The sequence below is a fragment of the Hetaerina americana genome, unplaced genomic scaffold (genome assembly GCF_022747635.1).
Source record: "Hetaerina americana unplaced genomic scaffold, ioHetAmer1.1.p SCAF_7, whole genome shotgun sequence".
In the NCBI taxonomy this organism is placed as follows: Eukaryota; Metazoa; Arthropoda; class Insecta; order Odonata; family Calopterygidae; genus Hetaerina; species Hetaerina americana.
In genome coordinates, this window is record NW_027287316.1 from 1,210,271 (window position 1) to 1,237,294 (window position 27,024).

The 27,024-nt window shown below is 44.8% G+C and overlaps 1 protein-coding gene across 1 annotated transcript in view; it reads left to right on the forward strand.

Moving 5' to 3' along the window:
* The first annotated feature begins 18,723 nt into the window (after nucleotides 1–18,723).
* LOC139696479 (uncharacterized) overlaps nucleotides 18,724–27,024 on the forward strand; it is a 434,479-nt gene continuing 426,178 nt past the window's right edge. Inside the window, exon 1 of the mRNA XM_071595264.1 lies at nucleotides 18,724–19,246. Coding sequence (XP_071451365.1) covers nucleotides 18,724–19,246 — 523 coding nt within the window. The remainder of the gene's footprint in view (nucleotides 19,247–27,024) is intronic.

Consider the following 27,024-nt stretch of genomic DNA (forward strand, 5'->3'; position numbering starts at 1 on the left):
ATGATTTAATTATTCTTCAAGTATATATAAACAATTCCTTCAACCCCGAAGAAGCGTGCTCCTTGTCCTGCCTGCACTGTGACCCCTGCAGACAGGACGCCCGCGGTTACGGCGGGGTACACAGCCAGCAGGCCGCAGCAATCCGTCCGTGTTCTCCATCTCCAGTGCCTTCCAACATTCGAAAGCGCCGCCATCGTAGGTTTGCGTGCCCTATTGTTCGGTGGCAGATGCGTGTTTGTGGAACCACGGAATATTCCAAGAATAGCATGTTATTTGTTAACCATCTTGCCTGGAGTTTCCCTGCCCTCCGTCCACCAGTGTTCATTGGCGACGGCTGTTTGTTCCTCGCACCGACCGACTGGTTTGCTTCGCAGGTGACCTCCATTGATCGACCCGCTAATCTCTACCCAGGCCACTTGCTCCAATAAGTGCCGGCGAGAACAACGCATTTGCAAACAAACCGAACGACTGTGGTCAATGTCATCCGAATTTAAGTGGATCCACTGAGTGACTTGCTCCTCACCCCGAACGGTCAATCCGAATGCCCCAGGGGGGGCGCACTCCTGATTCAACACCCACGCTCCAGTGCATCGTTGAGGTTAACCGCTCCAGCCGTGCCTAGATTACCTCCTTCCCAGTTCAGCACGGGAAGCCGCCCGTTTGGTGACGGCGAAGGGCGGCGACGCGACGGCCGGCCGGCATGAGGCACCGCAGGCTGTCAAGTTACTAAAATTTTGATCGCAGTCACGAATTAATATATATATATAGAATAAAATTTAGCAGTAGTGGACCCAGACAAAGAAACGGAAACACAGAAAAAAGAACTGGAAGAGAGAGACAGAACTGGCAGTTCTGTCCCTCTCTTCCTTGATGAAGGTGGCTGCGATCACCGAAAATTCGAAACTTAGTGAGTCTTTTTTTTTGTGTTTCTGTTTTTTTGTCTGTATCCACTAGTGCTAAATTTTCGTGAGACTTCAAAAGTGTTATATATACTATAAATATACTATACTTATACTTAATATAATATATATATACATATATACATATATATTATATAAATATATATATATATACATATATATATCATGTATATATTATATATATATATATACATAATGTATAACAGTTAGCACTAGTGGACACAGACAAAAACACACAGAAAAACAGGAAGAGAGATCCTCTTTTCCTTGATTAAGGTGGCCACGACCACCGAAAATTCGAAAGAGAGTAAGTCTTTTTTTTTGTGTTTCTGTCTGTTTTTGTCTGTGTCCACTAGTGCTAAGTGTTATACACACACGTAGCCGTGCTGTCGAAACGTAAAATAACAAATTGTGAGTGTCCTTTCTTTGTGTCTCTATATTCTAAAAATCTACATCTGTGTTTTTATATATTTGTGTGACGCCGAAGAGCGATCCATTTCGAAGATATTATACATATATATATATATATATATATATATATATATATATATATATATATATATATATTTTCATCGACGTAACACGGAAGTGCGAATAGTACAATACACAGTAACACACAATATAGAAACACAAAAAAAGAGAACACTCACACGTATTTTCTTGATATTTCGACGGAAACAATCCGTCTTCCTCTGAAGATATAGAAGTAATGACTGACTTTTGGGTTTCTATATTGTGTGTTACTGTGTATTGTACTATATATATATCTATATATATATATATATATATATATATATATATATATATATATATATATATATATATATATATATGCCTTCTCATATATATGAGGAAGATAGAATAATATACAGCCGTGGGGACGAGAGCCAACGCGGAGTGGCCATAGTATTAAATGAAGAGGTAGGAAAAAGCGTAGTCGACATAGAACAGGTAACGGATAGATAATTACTAATAGAGATAAAAGCAGAACCGACGAACTTGGTTATTATTCAGGTATACATGCCACCGAGCAACAGTAAGGAAGAAGAGGTCGGCCAAGGGGTTGCAAGCATTGCTTAGTGAATTGGAAATTCAGTGCGACAGGTATGGGATGAGAATCAATATTAATAAAACAAAGGTTATGCGATTTACCAGAAAGAAAAAGGCTAAGCTTAACATTAGAATAGGAGGGCAAAAACTAGAGCAGGTAGAACAGTTTACGTATCTCGGTAGTGTTTTGGACCAATACGGTCAAAGTAGTAGGGACGTAAGGAGAAGAATTGCGCTAGGCAACGAGGCTTTCACAAGGAGGAGGGAGTTGATGACGGGGACGTTGAGTAAGGATGTTAAGAAAAGACTCGTAAAAACGTTTGATATGGAGCGTAGCTACGTACGGCGCGGAAACGAGGTCATTGAAGCAGGAGGATAGACGTAGATTGGAGGCTTTTGAAATGTGGGTGCGGAGAAGAATGGAGAAGGTGAAATGTACAGAGAAGAAAACAAACGAGGAAGTACTTGGTATGGTGGGCGAAGAGAGGGGTTTGTTTGGAGCCATCCTATGGAGGCAGGAAAAGTGGATGAAGGGGGTGTTGACTGGCAGTGGGATGTTGAAGACTGTGATAGAGGGGAGAATGTTGGGCAAGAGAGGAAAGGGAAGGACCAGGATAGGGATGTTGGACGGGATGAAGGGAGGAAGAAAGTACTCAGAGATAAAGAGGGACCTGATACAGAGTAGGATGATGGAATTTGCGTTTTGTTAGGAGTAATAAAATGTTTGTTTGGTAGTTGTGTCCATCCAAAAACCTACCTTAACCGGTAGATTACCTTAATATATATATATATATATATATATATATATATATATATATATATATATCTAACTGACTTGGGTATGAAATTAAGGAATGGCAGTACTTCCTCCCATAGCTGAGCAGGAGAATTGGTCGGGAGAAGGAGAGGGGCTGGGTGGAGCTAGGTTCGCGGAACGGAGGTGAGGAGGGGGTGGACGACTTTTGCCGCGTGAATCTTTCAACGCAATAAAAAACCCGTTCCGTTTTTCTCCCGCATCCCGCGTCAAATGGACGCACGTGACCACTCTTCTCTCTCCGTCGGGATCTTCTCCAGCCGCGGGCGAACGGGGAGGGCAGCGAATGGAGGTCATATTTTGGGGCTATCCATACTACCCTCGCCCTCTGTTGGGATAGGACGGTGGCGGCGGGGAGGGCAAAGGGAGGTGATTGGGGGTCGGAGGGGGCAGCGGGGGCAGGGGGAAGAGTTTTAGTTGGGCAGAGACGATAAAACACCGGTTTTTATTGCCAACATATTGTAGCGATAAGGGAGAATAGAAAACATCATTTCGTCCGAAAATAAATCACTTTTTAATTCAATAGTACGTATTTAAACGAAGGAATGTTTTGACTCTCATTTTCCTGTCCGCATCAAAAGATGCATATTCTTCTCTTTGACGTTTGAAGTGGTCCTTGATCTCATCTCTGGTGCCACTTTTTTCACAATTTTATTTTTTATACTTTGTGCGGTTCCATTGTTAACACAACTTATGGTGGAGCTTCACGTTGAGTTGTGGTCCGCAGAGTGCATAGGCACCTCTCACCGTTACGTGCTATCTGTTCCAAAATTGGATGGCATTGCACCGGATGGATAAGAAGTGCTCTGAGCGGTGCGCGCGTGTGCGGAGACGAGTCGAGCCGTGGCGACTGGCTGGAAGCAATGAGGAGGCGGACGGCGTGCGCGCGTTTTGTTAGCGAGCAGATGAGGAGTTGGAGAGGGAAAGCCATTGAGGGATGCATATGGGCTCTTGCAAAGACGGACACTGACCGGCAAACCTGGACGGGGGCCACCGAGTGCGGCTGTCACTCGGTGGTCCCCGTATATATATTATATATATCTATATATTTGTTGTACGACTGTCTCACGGGTGTGAAAAATAATAAAACGGAGTGAAATGACATTAACCAACAAAAATATAGATAACACAAAAAAAGGAGACTCACAAATTCCGAAATTTTCAGGGGCAAGAGAACCTTCCTCTGAGGAAAGAAGAAACTACGCTGTTCCTTCCAAATTTTACACATTGGCGGCGGGCTCTACCGAGGGCTGAGAGGTGTGTAATCGTCTCTATTGTTTTCTCTCTAAATAGCTTGTTGAAAAGACCAAAAAGTGCTTATATGACTTAAAGGCCAAAATGTACATTTATATAACGTATGTGAAGGTCCTCTGGATGTAAATAATAATGTATATCAAGAAAACACTAGCGAAAGGAACAAAAACACAGAAGCACAAAAAAGAAAAAAAACACCGAAGGAAGATAAGGAGAGAACTGAGGAATAGAAAGGGCTGGAAACGCTGGATGGAAGGCGAAGGTTGGGAATGGCTTGTGAGAGGAAGAGTTGGGAGGGAAAGAGTTAGGAGGGGATTTGTAGAAGTGCAGGGATAATATGGAAGGTGCTGGGGGCGGAGGGGGAATGAAATTATTGGGGATGAGAGAATTGAAAATTGAGAGCCTACCAATCAGGGTAGAATTCCCTGATTGATTTGCTCATAATCCCCAAACACGCCTCCGAACACAACACTCCCTTTGATAAATGCCATAGTGTATCCATGTTAGCATCACTCCCACCCTCTGACCCTCCACTGAAAATCAAAACAACGGATCTGGCGTTCACCTGGCTCCTGGATTCAGGGAATTGCCCAGGTATTTATATTAGGCATTAATTACCCCGATCTTCACATATTTACCCGCCCTCCGCCCCCAGCACCTGCCATATTATCCCCACACTTCTAAAATTCACTTCCCAACTCTTTTCCTCCCAATCCTTCCCTTCGAAAACCTTTCCCCACCCACCCCTTCCATACATCGTTTCCGGCCCAGTCTTTTCCTCGATTCTTTCCTTCTCTTCCTTGAGAAAGGTGCCGTGGACCATCGTAAATTCGAAAACTAGTGATATAATTTCTTTTTGTGTGGTACAGTGTTTTTGTCTTTGTCCACTAGAGCTAACTTCAGGTATATCATTATTTACGTCCGTGAGACTTTCACTAACGTGTTATCTTTATCTTTATATTAATATATATATATATATATATATATATATATATATATATATATATATATATATATTTTATTAGGGAATCTACCGGTTAAGGTAGGTTTTTGGATGGACATAATTACTAATTAAATAATTTGTGACCCCTAGCAAAACACAACATCCTACTTAACATCAGGTCCCTCTTCAGCTCTGAGTACTTTCTTCCTCCCTTCATTCCGTCCAACATCCCTATCCTGTTCCTTCCCTTTCCTCTTTTGCCCAACATTCTACCCTCTATCACAGTCTTCAACATCCCGCTGCCGGACAATACCCCCTTCAGCCACTTTTCCTGCCTCCATAGGATTTCTCCCAACAAACCCCTCTCTTCGCCCACCATACCAAGTACCTCCTCCTTTGTTTTCTTCTCGGTCCATTTCACCTTCTCCATTCTTCTCCACACCCACATTTAAAAAGCCTCCAGTATACGTCTATCCTCCTGCTTCAATGACCACGTTTCCGCGCCGTACATAGCTACGCTCCATATCAAAGTTTTTACGAGTCTTTTCTTAACATCCTTACTCAACATAACATCCTGTCATTAACTCCCTCCTCCTTGTGAAAGCCCCTTTGCCTAGCGCAATTCTCCTTCTTACGTCCCTACTACTTTGACCGTGTTGGTCCAAAACACTACCGAGATACGTAAACTGTTCTACCTGCTCTAGTTTTTTCCCTCCTATTTTAATGTTAAGCTTGGCCTTTTTCTTTCTAGAAAATCGCATAACCTTTGTTTTATTAATATTGATTCTCATCCCATACCTGTCGCACTAAATTTCCAATTCACTCAGCAATGCTTGCAAACCTTTGGCTGACTGACAAACTAAAGCTTGGTCATCAGCAAACCTAACTGATTTTACGAATTCCCCGCCAACCTTCATTCCTACATCCAGTTGTTCCCATGCCTCTTTGATCATTTCCTCTGCATACAGGTTTAACAGCAACGGTGATAATGGGCAACCCTGCCTTACACCCCTTCCTAACACTGCCCATCCTGACTCCCCGTTTCCCACCCGCACCTGAGCAGTCTGAGACATGTACAGGTTGCGGATTAGCCTCCTTTCCCTCCAATCTATTCCTATTTCCTTCAATATACTCATTAGTTTTCCCCAATTCACTCTATCAAACGCTTTTTCGAAATCTACGAAGCAGGCAAATACCTCCTGGTTGGATTCTATATTCCTCTCCATTAATAATCTCATTACTGCAATGGCATTACGCGTACCTCTCCCCTTCCTAAACCCAAACTGATCATCCCCTAAGTAATCATTTGCCCTACTCTCTATCGTTTTGTTTATGATCCTGAGAACAACTTTAGCTGCGTGGGATATCAAACTTATTGTCCTATAGTCCTCCCATGATTTAGTATTTACATTTTTCGGAATAGGAACTATAACTGATCTCACAAAGTCTTCCAGCCAGATTCCCTCCTCATAAATACTACGGATCATCCCATACAGCCTCCTCCTCCCACATTTTCCTAAGCATTTTAAAAGTTCCGCGGGAATGTTATCTAATGTTCCAAGGGAATGTTGGTCTAAGCTCTTTAGTATACAGTTCTTCTATATATTCCTCCCATCTCTCTTGGATCTTTCTTGCGTCAACTATTACCTTACCCACCTTATCTCTAACTTTATCGTTAGCATAGATCTCCCTTTCTTACTTCCCGATAGAGATTTAACTTTGCTGTACAGCGCACCGATTTCACCCTTCCTCCGCAGACTTTCCATATCCTCGCACTGCGTCCATCCTGCTTCTTTTACTTTTTTTGTTGCCCGCCTCAATCCATTGTTTAATTCTTTGTACTTCATTTTGCATAATTCTGTATTTACATTCTTCCATTTTCGCCGCTCATCCATCTTTGTAATCATCTCATCCGTGATCCATGGTTTCCTAGTCCTATTAGTGTTAACGGTTCCAAAAGTGTCTTTTGCGGATTTATACAACCCTTTCTTGATCCTTTCCCATTTTTCTTCGATAGTACTTAGCTCTTTACCATCCTCCATGATTTCCTCTACCGCCTGTTTGTATTCCTTCCTTTTCAAACCATTTAATGCTTCTACATTCCATTTTCTAACTCGCCGCCTCTGCCTTATCTTTAGAAACGGACGCTACATTTCATAACCACTAAATTGTGGTCAGAGTCCGCATCCGCTCCCGGGAAGCTGTGCGAATTTATCACACTGTTCCTAAACCTGTGTCTAACCAGAATATAATTAAGCTATTCCTCTCTCAGTCACCTGGCATTTTCCCTGTATACCTGCGTCTTTTGTGGTGTCTATACCAAGTGTTGGTGATGACTAACCCCTGTCTCCGGCAGAACTCAACTGCTTTCTCTCCGCGGTCATTCCTCGCGCCTAAGCCGTAGTCCCCGACCTCGTCAACATCTCTTCCTTCGCCTATTGTCGCATTCCAAACTCCCATCACTATCAAATGTTTCCCTGCGGGAACGCACGCGATCATGTCCTCTAACTGGTCGTATATCCTATCGACCTCTTCTTCTTTATGGTTACTCTGTGGAATGTATACCTGAATAATAACTAAGTTCGTCGGTTCTGCTTTTATCTCTACCAGTGGTATTCTATCCATTACCTGCCCTATATTGTCTACGCTTCTTCCTACCTCTTCATTTAATACTATGGCAACTCCTCGTTGGCTCTCGTCCCCACGGCTGTATATTATTCTATACTCATCACTCCAGTAATCCCTGCTATCTTTGCATGTCACCTCGCATAGACCTAAAATATCTATATTTCCCCTTTCCATGTCTGGCTTAACATTCTCCAATTTCCCGGTCCTCATGATTGTCCTAAACATTCCACGTTCCTATTCTAACTAATGTGGTCTTCTTCTCCTGCGTCTTCTGCCATGCTGCTGCTGGTTTTCCCTTGCAAGGGTTTCGGTGGCTGACGACCGCGGAAGCCTTGCCTCCTCCGCTGCCGGGATCGACAAATGGCCGATTTGGCCGAGCCCCGTGGTTGCCAGGACTCAAAATATCTTTATAGTCCAACACGTTAATCTTGGGAATGATAATTGAGGTGGTTTTCCGTTGCCTTCCTCAATAGTGTTTTTAACGTGACACCATCACTTACTGGCCTCCCCACTTGGGGGTCAGACGCCATTGAAGCCGCCTCACCGAGGAACAGACGCTGCGTGGACTACCCTTCGTCTGGCTCCTTACCTTCGACCTATCTGGCATGAGTGACTCTACTAGGAGCAACTAGTATTATTGCTCCAGCCAGCACAGCTCTAGGCATCATCGCAACGCACAAGCCCTTCCACCAAGTCAAGGTTGTAGTCTGGGGAGGGATATATAGTATATAAATATAAATAAATATATATATATATATATATATATATATATATAAAAGAAAGTTTGCAGAGGAAGGGTGAAATCGGTGCGTTGTACAGCTAAGTTAAATCCTTATCGGGAGGTAAGAAAGGAAGATCTATGCTAACAGTTAGAGATAAGGCGGGTAAGTTAATAGTGGACGCAGGAAAGATCCAAGAGAGATGGAAGGAGTATATAGAAGAACTGTATAGTAAAGAACTCAGACCAACAAAGTTAGACATTGAAAAAGAAAATGACGTAGAGGAAGACAGCTTAGGTCCAGGCATACTAGACAATGAGATTGAAAGGGCATTAAGGAAGATGAAACTAAATAAGGCCATGGGGGTGGATAACATTCCCGCGGAACTATTGAAATGTTTAGGAAAATGTTGGAGGAAGATACTATATGTGCTGATTCGTAGTATTTATGAGGAAGGAATCTGGCCTGGAAGACTTTGTAAGATCAGTTTTAGTTCCTATTCCGAAATAGGTAAAGGCTACATCATGTGAGGACTATAGCACGATAAGTTTCATATCCCACGCAGCTAAAGTTGTTCTCAGGATCATAAACAAAACGATAGAGAGTAGAGCAAATGATTACTTAGGGGATGATCAGTTTGGGTTTATGAAGGGGAGAGGTACGCATGATTCCATTGCAGTAATGAGATTATTAATCGAGAGGAATATAGAACACAACCAGGAGGTATTTGCATGTTTCGTAGATTTCGAAAAAGCGTTTGATAGAGTGAATTGGGAAGAACTGATGAGCATATTGCAGAAAATAGAAATAGATTGGAGGGAAAGGAGGCTAATCTGCAACCTGTACATGTCTCAGACTGCTAAGGTGCGGGTTGGAAACGGGGAGTCCGATTGGGCAGTGTTAGGAAGGGGTGTAAGGCAGGGTTGCCCCTTATCACCGTTGCTGGTCAACCTGTATGCAGAGGAAATGATCAAAGAGCTATGGGAGGAACTGAAGGTAGGAATGAAAGTGGGCGGGGAATCCGTAAAATCAGTTATGTTTGCTGATGACAAAGCTTTAGTTTGTCAGTCAGCCAAGGGGTTGCAAGCATTGCTGAGTAAATTGGAAATTCAGTGCGACAGGTATGGGATGAGAATCAATGTTAATAAAACAAAAGTTATGCGATTTTCCAGAAAGAAAAAGGCTAAGCTAAACATTAAAATAGGAGGGCAAAAACTAGAGCAGGTAGAACAGTTTACGTATCTCGGTAGTGTTTTGGACCAACACGGTCAAAGTAGTAGGGACGTAAGGAGGAGAATTGCGCTAGGCAAAGGGGCTTTCACAAGGAGGAGGGAGTTAATGACAGGATGTTATGTTGAGTAAGGATGTTAAGAAAAGACTCGTAAAAACTTTGATATGGAGCGTAGCTATGTACGGCGCGGAAACGTGGTCATTGAAGCAGGAGGATAGACGTAGACTGGAGGCTTTTGAAATGTGGGTGTGGAGAAGAATGGAGAAGGTGAAATGGACAGAGTAGAAAACAAAGGAGGAGGTACTTGGTATGGTGGGTGAATAGAGGGGTTTGTTGGGAGAAATCCTATGGAGGCAGGAAAAGTGGCTGAAGGGGGTATTGTCCGGCAGCGGGATGTTGAAGACTGTGATAGAGGGTAGAATGTTTGGCAAAAGAGGAAAGGGAAGGAACAGGATAGGGATGTTGGACGGAATGAAGGGAGGAAGAAAGTACTCAGAGATGAAGAGGGACCTGATATAGAGTAGGATGATTGATTTTGTTTTGTTAGGAGTAAAAAAAATGTTTGTTTGGTAGTTGTGTCCATCAAAAAACCTACCTTAACCGGTAGATTACCTTAAAATATATATACAGGGTTCTTCCGGAAAATAAGTGTACTTATTTTTTCCCGCCGCTCCAGGCGCGCCCAGCACCGCTCTGACTGGCTGCGATTGGAGGGGGGTATGTTGGCAAGCGACGCTGAAAAAGGCAGTCGGCTCTGAGCTGTGGTGTAGTGAGGAGCTCTGTTAACGCGAACCTCCACGCTCGACCCACGTCACGGAACGCGATTCCGAAGCAGCGTTATTCCATCAAATTTGCGGTAAAGCTTGGGAAATTGTCTACCGGAAATTTCGGTATGATTAACCAGGCGTACGGGGAGTCAGTCATGTCCAGAAACATGATCTTTCGGTGGCACAAGATGTTCGTTGAGGGCAGAGAAGAGGTCGACGACGAACCACGGCCTGGACGCCCATCAACGACACTCACCGACGAAAATGTGCGAAAAGTTCGCGATGTACTGAACTCTAATCGTCATCTTAGTATTTCGATGATAGCAGAGCAGTGTAATGTGCCAAAAACAATAGTGCACGAGATTATTAGGGAGCAATTACAGATGTGAAAAATTTGTGCAAAGTTGCTGCCTAAAGTGCTCAGTGATGATCAAAGACTCAACCGTTTGGAAATCGCGACACAACTTGCGGATCACTGCAAAAATTATCCACATTTTTAGAGAACGTTGTTTTGGGTGACGAGACGTGGATCTTTGAGTACGACCCGGAGTCGAAGAGACAAAGTGCGGAGTGGCACACCCCATCATCACCCCGTCAAAAGAAAGCTCGCATGAGCAAATCTCGGATCAAGGCGATGCTCATTGTCTTTTTTGACAAAAGGGGAGTCGTCCACTACGAATTTGTACCTGAACGACAAACTGTAAATGCTGCATTTTACGTCCAAGTGCTCGACAGGCTTTGAAAACGAGTCCGGCCAGCGATCAAAAACATCTGGCGGTTGCATCACGACAATGCGCCGTCTCACACCGCGCTTGTCGTGTCGGACTTCTTGGCCAAGCACGGCGTGGCAACGCTGCCGCACCCGCCCTACAGCCCGGACTTGGCACCACCGGACTTCTTTCTGTTCCCGAAGATAAAGAGGAGTTTGAAAGGAACGCGATACGGGACTTTGGACGCCGGCAAAGAGGCCGTGACGACGTGTCTTCGAGAGGTTCCCGATGATGCCTTCGCGGGAGCGTTCCAGGAATGGGAACGCCGCTGTAACAAGTGTATTGACTCACAAGGGTCCTATTTTGGGGAATATTAGCTTAAGATATGTAAAAGTGTAATAAATTTTTTTTCCTCAGCTCAGTACACTTATTTTCCGGACGAACCCTGTGTATATATATATATATATATATATATATATATATATATATATATGGGTAGCGGTAATCCAGGGGGTAGAGCGGTGGACTGCTGACCGGAGGGATCCGGGTTCGATTCCCGGGCTAGGCACTCTGGGCATCTGCAGCTCCACTCAAACTATGTGATTTTTCGGGTTGCAGGTCTTCCTGGGAAACCATAACTGGCCCAGGGAAATGAACTTGCCCCCCTACCCTGATTTGTGAGTTTCACACGCCGTATAGGGTACTTAGTACTGGGTGAACTCTACCATCACCTACTATACCGACCTTCGGGTTGATTACTGTGTTTATGGTTTTTATACATATATACACCAAACCGACCTTAGGGTTGATTACTGTGTTTATAGCTATGCATGTTTATATTTAGAATAAGTCGCCGACCGTCAACATCGGCGGTAGTTACTAGCAGCCCTATTTGTGTCAGGCGCTAATGCTGTCCTACGCAGAAATTTGTGATATGATTCCTTTAATGCCCTTACCTGGAAGCATTGGAAAAAATGGCTAATGAATCAGCGGGTAATTGCGTCCTTCAACGTGAACAGCTGCACACGATAGGCCTTGTCACCTTGCTGACTGTTTTGCTATTTGAATGAAGGAAAAACCTCGGGAATAGCGTTGGAAGTGTTCTTTGATCAGAGGCTTTCTTCGCGATGGGCGGCACTAAGACCCCTGGCCGATAACGCAGAAAGTCAGGCAGGGGAGTCTGAGTGACATGGGCGGCGGAGGAGAGGGTGGGGGGTTGAGGGTGAGGGGAAAACGGAGAAATTAGCGAGTGGAATGCCGAGGGGGAGCGGGAGGGAGCCGCGCTCGGTGGGTGGGGATCGATCGCCGGGGCGGCAAATGGGGATGGTCGGGGGCGGCGTCGGGCGCCCCGTTCCAGCGGGGGGGAGGGGGTTCCACGTCCGTCGCTGGATATAGGACGGGGGAGCCTGCATGCACGCACGTGGATGGACGGACACACACGCACACGCGGCCAGGGGGGGGAGAAGTGGTGTGAGGTGGGAAAAGGGCTTTTGGTAAGAGCGAGGGGTGAGCGGCTGGAGGGAAAGATGAGAAAGAAAGGAAAAGTGGCGCGCTCCTGCTTAGTTCAATAGCTCCGTTGTAACTAAAGTCGAATGCGGTGGAGAGCGATCGAAACTCCCCCTCTTGATTTACAGCGATTTTTTGTTGCTTTTCCAGCGCTATTATTTCTTTTGCGAAGTTGAAGATAGACGCTGATGCTTTTTTTATTAAGACAGGCATTCGGAGGACGGCCCCAGCTTGTCTCCCCATGGGTAGGGAGCTAGAAGGGGATGAGTTTAAGCGCGGGGCGGATGCGCACGTGGCATTCATCAAAATGAATCTTTCGTCGTCCGCAGTTTGCTGCTAATCAGTATCGGGGAAGGTTGCTTCGACTCACGCACCTTGAAATAAAACGTCTTTTCGCTACTGAGAAAATAACTCATTTCTGAAGATGAGTGAGACACTTGACGCACAGATTCTTGGGTACGTGCACTGAAATAATTCTTCAAAATACTCATTCACTTGGCGGAAATGCTGTTCGGCACGTATGCACATGAAATGCACGAGAGTGTAAAGGAGAGGGGTGACCGCTTTGGAGGAGCACGCCTCTTCCCAAGCGCTTTTGCGGGGACCGAAGGGGCAACGAGTCGCGAGGCGTGGTGATAATCGGGAGGGGAGCGGACGGACGTTTAATCGAATGGCGCAGTGGGGGCTCAGGGAATGGTCGTTTGACCATTCGCGGCAATGGCGTCGACCACACACAGTTGTTACGCGCATCAATTGCTATGCAGTCGATTCATTATTGATCACAAAAAATCGGAAGTAGCACATTCATATGAATTTAAGGGGCAGTTTAACCTCTTCATCTGCATCGATGTGTATCAAAATAACGAATATCCATCATGTATAAAAAATAACGAATACCACTTCGTCCACTAATATGTGATATTGAACATGTAGATGTCCGTTTGAATGCGCCCTCCGAAACCCTCTTGTAATAGGTTCGAGGATATCAAACTTTTGTAAATGACTTATTGTCCATATCATCACAAGTATCAATTGCGATGTCATTTTAATACTATACCATTTCGGTGAAACTCGGCGTAAACTACTGATGATGTCTTTCTAACATTAATTTGCTGATAATGTAGCTGAAGTTTAACTTTTCAAGGATAAATCTTAAATTAAATAGTATCCAATTCGAGCCATGAATGAATTCTACTCTTATCCACATGTGAGTTGAAGATAAGTATAAAGCGGGGTTTTGGATTTTTTTCTTCCATCTTTTTGCACAAAGATTTACCGAGTCCTATATCTCCGAGGCACCGAGATTACGAGTCTCCCCCCTCAAAAGAAAAATGAACGGGAATCCGATAATAAATGCAGGCTTCTCTGATGGGTATTTCATGTCACGTATTTCAAAGTTTTCACAGCGGTTCAAATGTATCATCATTTCTATCATCGCTGTCCTTAAAGAGGCTAGCTTCGAGTTAATGAATGCATTATCTAGAAAATATACTCGTGTTTAAATCAAGGAAAATTTCAGACGCGTATTTACAGAAGAAGCCAATTTAAAAATCTCAATTGCATTATAATTTTATACAACAGTAGTGAAAGTGAAACTCCTTTTATTCAATTGAATACCTAACGATCAGATTCTTGGCATAAATGCTCTATTCTTAAATTTCAAATTTTTTGTTACTATTTGTTATATACCTGAGCGTAAAGTAAGATTTTCTGTCTATATGCCTCCTATTCCTTCGATTAACATCACCTGCCCAATGAAAGCTGTTCGCAGCGTTAAAAAATCATTCGGTCCATCGGCGGTTTTATCTTGTAACGGTGCCACTTCATTAATTTGGTTCTCGACACATACGCGTCTCACTCGCGCTCTACGCCTTTCGAATGCCGAAAGATAGGATACTATAAACCAATCAAAGGCTGTGTTTTGGGAAACTACATTAAAAGAAGCTTGGGAGCCAATCGAGGGTTCGCCTGAGTCACCCCGCCGACACCGTGGATCCCCGATGCGCCCTTCGCCCTGGAATTACGATGACCAGTGACCAAATGAAATCATTATTTCGGGTATTAAACAAGGTAGAGTGAAGAAGAATCGACTTTAAATAATTTTGAGCTATTTCTTTGTCGTCTCCACATCACATTTTTGCTCTCCTTTGATTACATTTCAACTTTGTTGTCCCATTCACACTCGATAAACTGCGTACATTTACCGTTTTAGGAGTAGTAGTACTTAGGGGAGGCGACCGACAGCTGCGGTCATTCGCGCCATTAGGGATGGACAGGAAATGATGAAGGGTGGAGAGAAACCCGGCGTCGGCATTAGCCTACTCTTTACGAAAGGCGCCAAGGGGTCCGCAGCTTAACGTCCCATCCGACGGACGGCGTACTCACTCAAAGTGCCCTCCACAAAGCACCTCAAGTAGGGATCGAGATACCTCTGAAAAATATTCAACACCGCCAGGATTTGAACCCGGGCCCTCTGGGTGGGAAGCTAATACGATAGACACCGCACCATCTCGATCCCCATTTACCGTTTTAATTCGCTTTCATCGCTCGCATATATTTTAATACACACATTTCGAATGCATTTGGTATTCGATTAATTTTGTTGTTGCCACAAAAGTTAATGCGTGACCGAAATCGACCGCAGGACCGCTGAAAGCATGGCGCCGTCCAATCTGAACTGAGATGAGTCGTCGAGTTCTCTCGAGCCGTATTCCTCCGATGAGAACACTGCCAACTCGAAACCACACAGTGACAGAGAGACAAGTGCTAAAGAGCACGCCCATGTGTATTTACCGCTCCACTCACTCTCGGCTGATAAGCTCAAATTTTTGAGGATCTTGCGTCGGTTGGAGAGGATCTAAAACGCAGACGAATGGTTCTGGAATGGGAAATGCCACGGGACTCCTGTTCGAGACAACCTACTTTCCTGCCCGCCACCATGAGAAGCTGGTTTCGGGGGTGCAGTCGAACGATGCAGACGCCCTCCCACCCCCAGATACGGGCTTGAGGGGGTTGGAAGTGGCGGACAGGGGGGATGATGGTCGAGTTAGCGCCGTGGAAGGTTGGAGGGAGGGAGGACTCGGAGTTGAGCGTGAAAGGCTCAAGATCGAATCGGGGAAAGCCCCCCCCCCTCTCCTCCCCATGTGCCACGGGCGCGAGCGGCAGACGCGCCAAGAGGGTCGGTCCGACCGGTTCGCTTCGGGGCGACGCCTGCGCCTCTGAACCGCGCGACGGAGGGAGGGAGCGAGCCCGCCCGCCCGGCCAAGTCGGGTCCCCTTGTTGCGCCTTTATTCCCCTCTGCCGCCCTCGCCGAGAGCGCGCCAACAATACATCCAGTCCCGGTGGGCACTTCCGTCCGGTGTACTCACGGCGGAAGGTCGGGGCGTTTTTCATCGGCGGCCCAAGTTTCCCGGGCGTCCCGAGTCCAGAGGACGGGGCTCGCCTGCAACTGCCGCCCGCGGTCACATCCTCCTGCCTCCCGAGGTGCCGTCGTCCCCCGCCGGAATAGGGGGAGCGGCCTGTGGCGCGGACCCCCTCCCTCCCTGAGGGACCGCGGACTTCCCGAGTGCGCCTCGAGGCATACAGGGATAAAGGGCACCGGGGGTCCAGAGCCGCCGTTCGCACCTCGCTTGTTTTGGTCCCTCGCAGGTTTTCCACCGCGGGGCGGTAAATATCGACCGGAAATTCGATCGAGAGGAGCCCCCCCCATCATCCACCCCCTCCCTCCACCGCCGTGCTGTGTTGTGGCCGTTGTTTACGTCGGCGGAAGGGGTGGAGCGTGCAGACGGCGCTAATCTCTCCCCGTGGCGTCCCCTCGCCTCCGCAGCTGCTTGGGTGCACGCCCAAACCCTACGCGCGCCTACTACGGTGCCCTCCCTCCGCGGCGCACCCCTCCGTGAGCCCCGGAAAACGGCGCTCTCGCCCCCTCATGTGTGTGCTTGAGAAGAAAACCGAACTGGCGCGTGCGCGTGGCGTGCCTCATGTTTGTCATCCTGTGAACAGTCTAACTCCTCTCTCGCCGTGCATTACTTTTACCGTCGTCAGCTCTTTGTGAGCATCTCCGCACCCGTCAACAGCTTCGTGCATCAGCCCCTAGATTCAGCCAATCGACACTAGTTTGTTTTTTCACTCCGGCATGGCCATGTGACCTAAATTCAAAAGGAAAAAAATCAAGTGTCAAGCGCATCAAGTGTAGCGGGAGACCAGGGAAGTAGTTTCGGTCAGTTCGATTGCTCCGAGGGACGCCTCGATTTCCTCCTCTCTCTCTCTCGGCCGCTGCTTTCACTCTGTTTTGGAGTCGCTCGACTTACACTCTCGTTTCTTTGGAAGGTGTTTTCCGCTGTGATTGGGACAAGGGCTCATGGTTTGGGACGACCCCCGCTCTTTTCTCTGAACTCCTCGCGACCGAAGCATTCCCGGAGCATTTGGAGGGAGGCCGCGGTGTTGTCATTCGGGCGATAGTTTCACTCCCTCTTCCGATCAACTGTGGGATGCATTAGTAAACATAATTTCGGGGCAATCCTAAACTCCATTGATTACTCACTCAGTTCGAGAGAAGTTTCATATTGTCTTGAGAAATCCGTTCAATGATCCAAGATTGCCTGGTATGCTGTTTTTCTTTTGCGAGTTACGGAAATATGAAAAAGTCAGATGTATACCAGGAATGAAAAATAAAAATTCTTTGTTTTGCGTGAAACTAGAATTGAGAATTAGACGATACACCGTCCAGTTGAAGGAGACTTGTAATTCACGCGGATTTTCGCTTTCTCTGCTGACTATAAGCTCTTGGAATTGTGAAATTTGTCTTTCAAATTCTATATTTTAAAACAACGAACGTTTCAATTAATACATCGAACAATCGTTTTCGCCAGAAGGTACGCTACGCTCTCGTTATCCGTACGACTTTCATGTAGTCTGGGAGGGGAACACGTTCCTCGGTTCAGGCACTTGACTTGTCATCGCCATTTATCGATTTGTTACTCTTTAAGAATTGGTCCGTTTCGCATTTCAACGAAATAAGTTTTCGGGACAGTCTCATCGGGCACCCTCTCCATTGAAGATCGGATTTCGAATCCTGCATCGGGTCGTCGTTTTGGCGTCAATCCATTAGGCGTTGATTTTGCCAGGAGCAAGATACATTAATATTGCGACACTCTTTTGGTCCAGCTTTCTTCCTAAGTAGGCTTACAAGGACGCAGTCTTTTCTTCGCAATTTTAGGCTATTTGTTCTGTTTATCTTCCATAATTGTCCATTCACGCGCTGTTGTTGTAATTGCGGCGGGGTTACTAATTCCGGCCGAGGGCGTTCCGAGGAGAGGGGCCGATGGTGATGAGGCGGAGGAGGAGGCGGTGGAGCAGCTGCCCCCGGCACGGGTGCGAGGGAAACGCGCTGCACTGCAAATAGGAGCAATGCGCGGCCCCAGAGGAGAGCACTTGTCCGCGTTCGTGAGGGCAGGCAAGGGAATGCGAGGAGTGACATGGGCTAACTGTCAAATCTCCCGCATTTTAATGTCGACGGTAGTAGATCTAGGGGTTGTTGCAAAAGACCGAAAAGTGATCTAAGACGAGACAATTTTCATTAGCAGAGAAATACTATCTTCTTGACAAGAAGTGTGACTGATTCTAAAATTACTCTCTGTACTTCTCCAACTCTGAATATTAAATATCTTTAATAAATTTTCTCACTTTATTTGTTCGAGTGATGGGTGTTTGCAAAAATTACTGCAAAAAATATCGTTTGTTACATAGGCATTAGGGGCAAATTGTGGTGACATAATCGTCTCTGTCAGTTGCGTTCTATGCTTACTTGGATGTGAATATCAGAAAAAATTTCAAATAAATAGCTTTTATTTTTTCCTTGTGGTTTTGGTGTTAGTGCTTCCACGATAGGCTCTCCGACAAATTAGGACTTAGTGCTCATACTCAAGTCGACTTTCATCAAGTTTCTTCATTACCTCAATTCTGAGGCTCGCATGATATTTGGGTTGCATCTGACGCTCGTGTGGAAACTCGGTGATATTAAGTGCTTCTTCATCTTTCTTATTCGCATCCTCAATTGGTCGTGCCTAAATCGAGTGTTCACTTTACTGAAGAAGTTTCCGCAGTAGCTTGAGATTTATGTCCTCGGCTGAGAGGAGCCAAACCCATTTCTTGAGTGACCTGGAGGAACGGGATTCGAGCCATGGGGTTCCTCAGAGAAGGCCCGTCGCGACGGCTCCGGAGGGCGGAAGGGGGCAGTGGGGGAGCGCCGTTGCTTCCCGGTGGACGACCCTCTCGCCAGAGCTACCCCGGTGCCGTCGGCCCCCCGGGCCCATCGACTGGGGAGTGTCGGACGGACGCTGGCGACGGGCCCCCGCTGCGCCTCCTCTCTCGGCCGGCGGGGCGATGGGCGAGTCTCCTGGTGTGGTCCCTCTTCCTCGCCCGCGCCGCCTCCCTCCCCGCGCCCTCCGACCCGCCCCGTTCTCTCCTCTCGCCCTCCGCGCCCCCCCCATCGCCAACCCCCGGGTCATCCTCACCTGTGGCCCCCTCGGCGGACCCCCCACCCCTGCCGTGGGAGGACGAGCCCTGTGGCGGCGACTCGCCCCTCGAGGGGGCGCCACCGAGAGGGCGCCTAACTGGAGGCGCCATGGCGCCGTGGCTGACGCTGGATGTGACGCATGGCTTGTTCGAGGCCGACACCCTGGTTCCCGGTCTTGTCTACAAGGGTGAGTGCATGGCTCGTGTTTTATTGTACTCTCCGAATGAGGGGCTGATCTTCGAGAGAAGCCTCCCCCTTCGCTTCCGAGGCCATCTCCAACATGCATGGCACACGAATCACTCCGACGAATGAGCATTAATTGGGCTGACTAGGTTTAATCAGAATGCGAATTAGGTATTCGTTGTCGACCATCACCACCAAGTTGCCTTTGTGTGTGTGTGAATATATGTGTGTGTATATATGTTTTTATAAATATATGTATGTATAAATGTACATATAAATGTATATATATATACATATACATATATAACGAATGGATTTAATTGTATTTTTAAATTTCGTATCCTAGGCGGGCCAACAATTTTTGAACAGCTTCCTGGATAGTTAATAGAACTAATTTTCTTTTACCCTTCACCGTGGTCGCATAATCGTAATAAGAGCAGTTGATATGCGGTGCAATTTGCCCCATATTTCTCTCTCTCTATGTATATATATATATATATATATATATATATATATATATATATATATTTTAACATGCTGATTACTCTTGGAAAGCAGCGCGAAAGATTGGTATCTCGCAACTGTTTTTTGTCGGGCGAAATCACCGAGGTCTATTGTAAAGATTTCCAGATAAAGATATACAGATTGTAAGCATTTCCAAAGATTTTGATCTCAGGGGAAAATTTAATTGTTCCATGTGTCTGACAGTTAAAGCACTTCTGGGCAAGGCATCGCTCAGTGAGATTTCCGTGACGAGTGAAGTGCGAAGAGAAACCAAGCGATGTGACTCATTGATAGAATTTCGGAAAATGCCGCTGAAGCCACTCTGACTGAGTCATCCGCGGATATACACCGCAATACAGCCAATATTGTAAAAATCATTCGCCTTGACCGGAACTCGGAACCCAGATCCCACAATACTAAGGAAGAATTGATAGTGCGTAATGGAGCGTCCCGCCTATTCGGTTCAACCGATGGAGAATCGAAGGAACGGGGTTCGAATCCCGGTAAAGGCGAAGGAATTTATCCATCTATGAAATTTCTGCAACATAACAAATGTTTACTTCGAATGTTTTGCCTCTTGTCGGGCATTCAGTGTTGGGTCCTTCATTATATTATGTCCTTAATCTATCCGGGATAGAAAGATGTGCAATTGATCGGGAACTTAATGATACGAGTGATCGCTCTTCTAACAGAATACAGCTGGTTATTATCTAGTAACGCCTCGAGAATTTTCGAAAAAAATGGTTTTTGGACTTAATAACATGGAAATATTTTTGTTATTTTGGTTTATTTGGTCTTATGGTAATAAATGTTGAAATTACTTTCTAAGAAAACAATAAATATATTTGTAACTACCGTAAACTACCAAAATAAGTTGAATAGAGATGTCAGCATGAGGTCTCTTACTTCCCACTGCAGTAGCACGCCCCTTTTCTGTGCTGAAGGTGTCGCCTCCTATGGATGACTGAATTTCGACGGAAATGTTGGGATCTCAGTTCTATAATTCCTTCCCTATCCTTTCTTTTCTCCGTCGTCTAAATAAGGATCACGGGCACTCAGCCCATATCTTCACGTTCAATTATCATTATCCAGACTTATATGGTCCATTCTTTTACACTCTTATGAAAGAAAAAACAAATGCAATGTGATGACCAGTTATGCGTGAGATATCCCTCCATCTCCGGTCTCTGACTTTTGGCGATAAAATTTTATTTTGCAAAATTGTCGTAAAAATATCGTCAATTGGATATTTTTTGAATTCTGCTTATCAAATGTATTATTTTAGTTGCAGCACTTTGTACCAACTGAGTCAACTAACATTCAAGCGACATATGATTGCATCGACAACGTACTCACTGCAATTGCGTTGTTGGTCTTAGCATCACGACTTCATGCATCCATCTTGGACTGTATTTGGGCAACCAACGAGTTTGAAATATTAAATCAACAGAGAATTTGAAAATTTCAAGTTATTTGACATTTTACTTAAATTTCATCGGTGTCATACCGACCATCATTATATCGTCATACCTTGACGTTTTTAGGTCAAGTTATTTCAGCGAGGTGGTTTGGTAATTACAATGGGGAATATTTCCAGAAACAAGGTGTAGTAATATTTACTTCTTCCTCATTGCAGATTTCTTAAATTCAAAATGCAGCATAGAGTTTATTGGAATCATAAATCAGTGAACCATTTCGCCTCTTTTTTCCTAATTATTCATTTGTTTTTAGCATAAGGAAGTGCTCACCTTTTCAAATTGGCGATGATCATCAAAGAATCGGTGGGCAGCTGAGCGTTTTATCGTTAAATTACTAAAATGGGATTTGGTAGCTGATGGACGCCGAGGCCCCATGAATTATAGTGCACGCTGCTCGCGAAGAAAAAACAGCGATTATTGGAAATTCATGGTTTCCGCCACACGGGAGCGCTTTCAAATCCGCTAAAAAACGGGAGGAGAGGTTTTTGGCGCAGATTCGCGAGCGATTCGTCGGAGCTTCGTGACTGCCGGGCATGCCTCCGTTTAATTGGGTTGCGCACAAATAAAAACATCGCCCAACCGTTTCGGGGACGCATTCCCGGCCCCGGGGAGTGACGGGGTGGGGGCCGGGGGCGTCCACTTGCTGCCCCGATGTCTCGCATCTGGGGCGGCGCGCGTTTTGTTTGGGGCGAAGCCGTGGAGGAGAGGGAGGAGGGCCGCGGGAGGGATGGGAGAGTGCGGCCCGCGCGCGGAGGCAGGGGGAGGAGGAGACGGCAGAGGGAGAAAAATCGATGCCCCTGGTCATGAATCTGGTTTTGTTTCCAAGTGCGCCCTTTCTTTCGAGGATATCCAGGGAAACGAATGGCAATGTGTAACAGCGGAAGGTAAACAAAAGCAATCGATACCCAAATTAACCTCGAGCAACGCCATATTCAGTTTGCGTCCCGCGTGTTTTGAATGACGTGAGCGTGGAGAGAAGGAGGGGAGGGATGGAAGGGAGGAGAGAGACGTTCTCATATTAGGCGTTTGATTGGTTGAAGCGGAGCCATTCTCTCGGCGGAAGGGGAATGCTTTGCTTCCCTCGATCCACTCGGATTTATTTTCCAAATGCAATATCGTATTTTCCATGAAAAATGAATAAATCTGATGGAGCTATCGATCGAGTTGCGTCGGCCCTTTTTCAGGCAAGTTACTTAACACAGAGGAGGGGGTGAAAAACAGTAATGAATCCGAAGATTGATTTTAACAGATTTGAAGAGAGAACTGATTTTGAACTAAGATTTATGGAATGCATTCAGAAGAGAGGAATAGAGGGGATCATTTCCTTCTTATTCCCCCTGCGTGCCCCCAGCATTCTCCCGGGAAGATCTTATACTCGAAATATCACACAGATTACTCATCACCAATTCAATAACAACATTTGAATGACTCTTAGTGTAAAGCCATATTCTGTTTAAGTTCTTAGCATAATACAGCGATCGTTTTTTCATTATTCTTCTTTAAAAATTGCGTGCTACTTGTGCCAATTGCACGTTCAGCACAATCTTGACATTTATAGGATGAAAACTATGGATTAAGGGCTTGAAAAATTACGCTGTTTCCCTCAAATTAATGGCGAGGTTTGTACGCGTTGTAGAAGCTTTTATTTTAGTAAAGCAGACCTTTGCTTTAAATTATCTTACTAAATACTTAGTTGAGATAAAATCGATGATTTTACGAGGCCTGGCCCAAAAGTAGTAGGACTGCGTCAATAAAAATAATGAATTGCCAAAATTGATAAATTCACCCAGAAGTCTGCGAAGTAGCGCCCTTGTAGGTCCACACTCCGCTGTTAGCGGGTTTTCACGCCTCAGGAGGGGGAGGAAGAGCCCTTATGGAAGGCAACGCCCGGAATTAAGCTAAGCTCCCTCGTCACGGTCCGGTGTAACACTTCCACGATTGTGACGTCCTTTCAGCACGGATTTGAAGCGGGGGAAGAGAAAGAAGTCCGGTGGAGCAATGTTAGGGCTGTAGGGTGGCTGATGCCTGGTCGAGAGGTTCTTGGTAGATTCGCGTGCGAGTTTCCTTTTGTTCGTCCGAGAGCACTCGCGGTGCCAACTTCGGTCACACCTTCCTCATGCCCAAGTTTTTGGTCGCACATTACTTTTAGGGATTCCAATGGATGGTCAGAAACCATGCAAACACTTGATCTGCGATTCCTGTCCAACAAAGCCTTCACTTTCGCAAGATTTTCGTCGCTTTTTGAGGTCGAAGGGCGTCCGTTTGGCGTCGTCATCTTCTCTACCCTCCTCCGAAACAACTTGTGCCACTCATAAACACCCTGCCGATCTACTCATGGCGTTATCACCATAAGCTGCCTCGAGCATGTCATGAGTCCCTTTCCCGGCTTTGCCCAGTTTCACGCAAAATTTGAGCGTAACGAGGTATAGAGGTTTCGCAAACGAACGATCCGCACTCCGCAAAACCTGGGAGCCAACTACCATCGGCCTCCAGTCAATCCTGAGAACCTACTCCCAAGAAATTAGCCAGAGAAACCGCGGTCCGTCCGACCGCATATGCGGGGAAAAATGAGCCCTACTACTACGATCCTACGACGCCGGTATTAAAAAGCTGCTTACAAGGATTCGAAAAGTGATTGATCGTCAAGGTGAATATGTAGAAAAATAGCTAAATGTTCAACCTTTCCAGCGATGTACGCAAAGTGGAGAATAAATTTGATTTTTCATGAAAAAAATAGGAGACCTTACTTTTCGAGTCGCCCCCGTACATTTGGAACTGACTTGGTATAATATCTAATGAGAGTGTTTCAAGTTGAGAAATTTAATTAAAGATGCAGTAGCATACGAATTAGTCAGAAATATTCCTGGTTTACTTAGAAAAGATTTGCGATGGGTATGCGATATAAAAAGAAATAGCTTATTCGGCGAGAGTCAACATATTTGCATTGTTAATGAATATTCATTTCCTACAATAAGAAAAAAGAAGAACGCTAATTCATATGGTATGTTACAAGATGATTCATATGGATCAATTTTGTTTCTTTTCGGTTATTAATGAAAAATAATGAAGTAAAAATGACTACAGAGGAGCTAATAATTGAATTAAGTGTCGTCCATATTACTTAACATGAATTTTTCTCCGTTTTTCCACCGTTGGCAATCTTCGATATGCATTTAGAAATAATTTATTGGTTGTTAGTTTGCCAATATTGGATAATGAAATGAATAGTAATTAAGTTTAAATGCTTATCAATCAAATATGACCATAGAGCAGATCTTGTGTTATATTCATCACTCTTTAACTCTTAGGTACCCTAACGGAAGTGTATACATGTTCGCACCTAATTAATCCATGACTGCAGGCAATTTATGTTGCGTTAACATTTCTGCTTTTTCCCTTTTTCACATCGGGAATATTTCCAAATTTTGACCTACTGATGGCGCTAATTTTCATAAGTCATAGATCTCTATTTTATCTTGAAATTTTATACTTGCTTTGATACTTTTACTAGATCACTTTATTTCCCAACGTCGAAAATAAGATATTACTCGAATAATTCCATTTAATCAAATAATGCATGGAATATTTTTAAATTATGGGTCATTTAAGATGCAATTCATTTATTTTAATACACGAGTATCAATTTAAAGTTTCTTTGTAATTTCTTTGGAAGTTAATACGCAATAAAGATGGGCCAATAAAACTTCACTAATCTTAATTTCATGCCCCAAATCGATCTGATTCGGCGAAACATTTATTGTAGTCTAATAGTTTCTTTCGCTCATGACTTTAACCGATCTCAGTAACTTTGAACATTTCCACCCGAGCGGAAGCCAAACCGCAAAGAAATTACGAATAATTCAGAAGCGGGCGGCGGAAGGGATACGTATTATGTTGCGGCTTGCTTTAACACTGTTTCAGGCTTCATCAGCACCCTTCTTATGTTTTCTTTCTCTACTTCTTTACACTTTCCTCTATTTTCAGAGGCATGTCAAGGACCTTAATCGCTTTTAAGCATTTATGGCAGCTTGCGTCGTACGCCCAATCTAATAGGCTTACTTAAAAGTTGTGAAAATGCTAGGTCTACTTATCAACCTAGAAAGGCGGAGAACTACTAGATGGCTGAACACGTCTATCCACTCATCTTTGAATGCCATTTAATCCAAATAAAATGACCCTCTGGTGATTTCGGGATAATGCCTTGAGTTTAAAATTTAAAGGTTCGGAGTGATATCTCGGGTGAAAAGTGAGAAATGAGGTCATCGCATGCCTCCTATTGGCGACGGCGGCGCTATCCCTAAGGGAACACCGTATTGACTTTTTAGATCGCGGTTACGATTGAGAACGGCTCCGGCCTTTATTTGTGTAGCTGTTCATTAATATGTGATTTAGAAAATAAAAATTAAGCAAAATCAAAGAATGGATTTAATTGTATTTTTAAATTTCGTATCCTAGGCGGGCCAACAATTTTTGAACAGCTGCCTGAATAGTTAATAGATCTAATTTTCTTTCACCCTTCACCGTGATCGCATAATCGTAATAAGAGCTGTTGATATGCGGTGCAATATGCCCCATATTATTCTATATATATATATATATATATATATATATATATATATATATATACACACACAGAGAAATAAACTTTTATCTTGGTAATAAATCGAGAATATGCCTTTCGGAATTTCGTGCGAAAGAAAATATATGTTCACAATCACAATGGATGCACATGTGTGCTTTGATTCCTTTGAATCTGGGAAATTTGTTTAACTTTGCTGTGTAAATATACGGCGAAATTCATTTGAATCGCCAGATGACTAAATGGCCGTGCATTATAACGATGAGCCACTACAACTTCTGTTTTCACACTATACAGATTAAAATATTCCGGGATTTCCCATTCGTGGATCCATTTTTGGAAGATCCGCGTGAATCTTCCGCGCGGAAGAAACCTTGGAATATTTGAACCTTCATTTTCCAGCCTTCGCGGAAGCCTTCTTTGCTATTCATATTTTTAGTTCTTATAACTACTTTCTAATTCCGCTGTAGAATGGGATTTCAAAAGTGATTGCAAATTTTGATGATAATCTAGGGAGTATTACTATATTACCAATTTATCTTTTTTCTGTCAAACTCAGAGCTATGTTTTTATTGAAAATATTTTAGAAATCTGTTTTTGACTGTAGCTTCTAGTTTGTAGAAGTGCGGGACATCGTGAAGCCGCGTGGGTCATCAATTTATTTTTTTGAAAGTGTGCCTTCTTTGAGAGATGTGGATCGACGGATTTGACGCACGCATATTGCATGCCTTTGGGCCGATGTTCATGCCGCTCCCGTTAAACCCTGCAACCCCCGGCACCCGGGGGTGTGACGTGTGTCCACGCTCCTCGCCGCTGACCTCCGCGTACCAGGTGACGCGACCCCCTGCGGCCCCACGGTCTCCCCCGAGAGCACTTGGATAAGATTCAACATTATGCCACGCTCGACGAACAAACCCAAAGTGCTCAAAGCACTCGCCTTATCTTTCCTTTCTGTTTCTTGGCGAAGTGTTCTATTGCTTAGAATGTTCCAAACATCCATGTTATATTTCATGGACGATAGACATTTCAGTGATGCATTACAACTGAAGAAAAGACGCCTTTGTGTAGTCGATACCCTCGTCGTAAGAACTCATCTCCGAACAAAGAGCGACTGCGTATGATTTATTTGTACTTGGGACTTTTGATTTGGAGCCCACCGCATGTTCACGCTCAATAATGATTCTCTCCAACGTAATTGGAAGTTGCTTCAACATCAAGCAG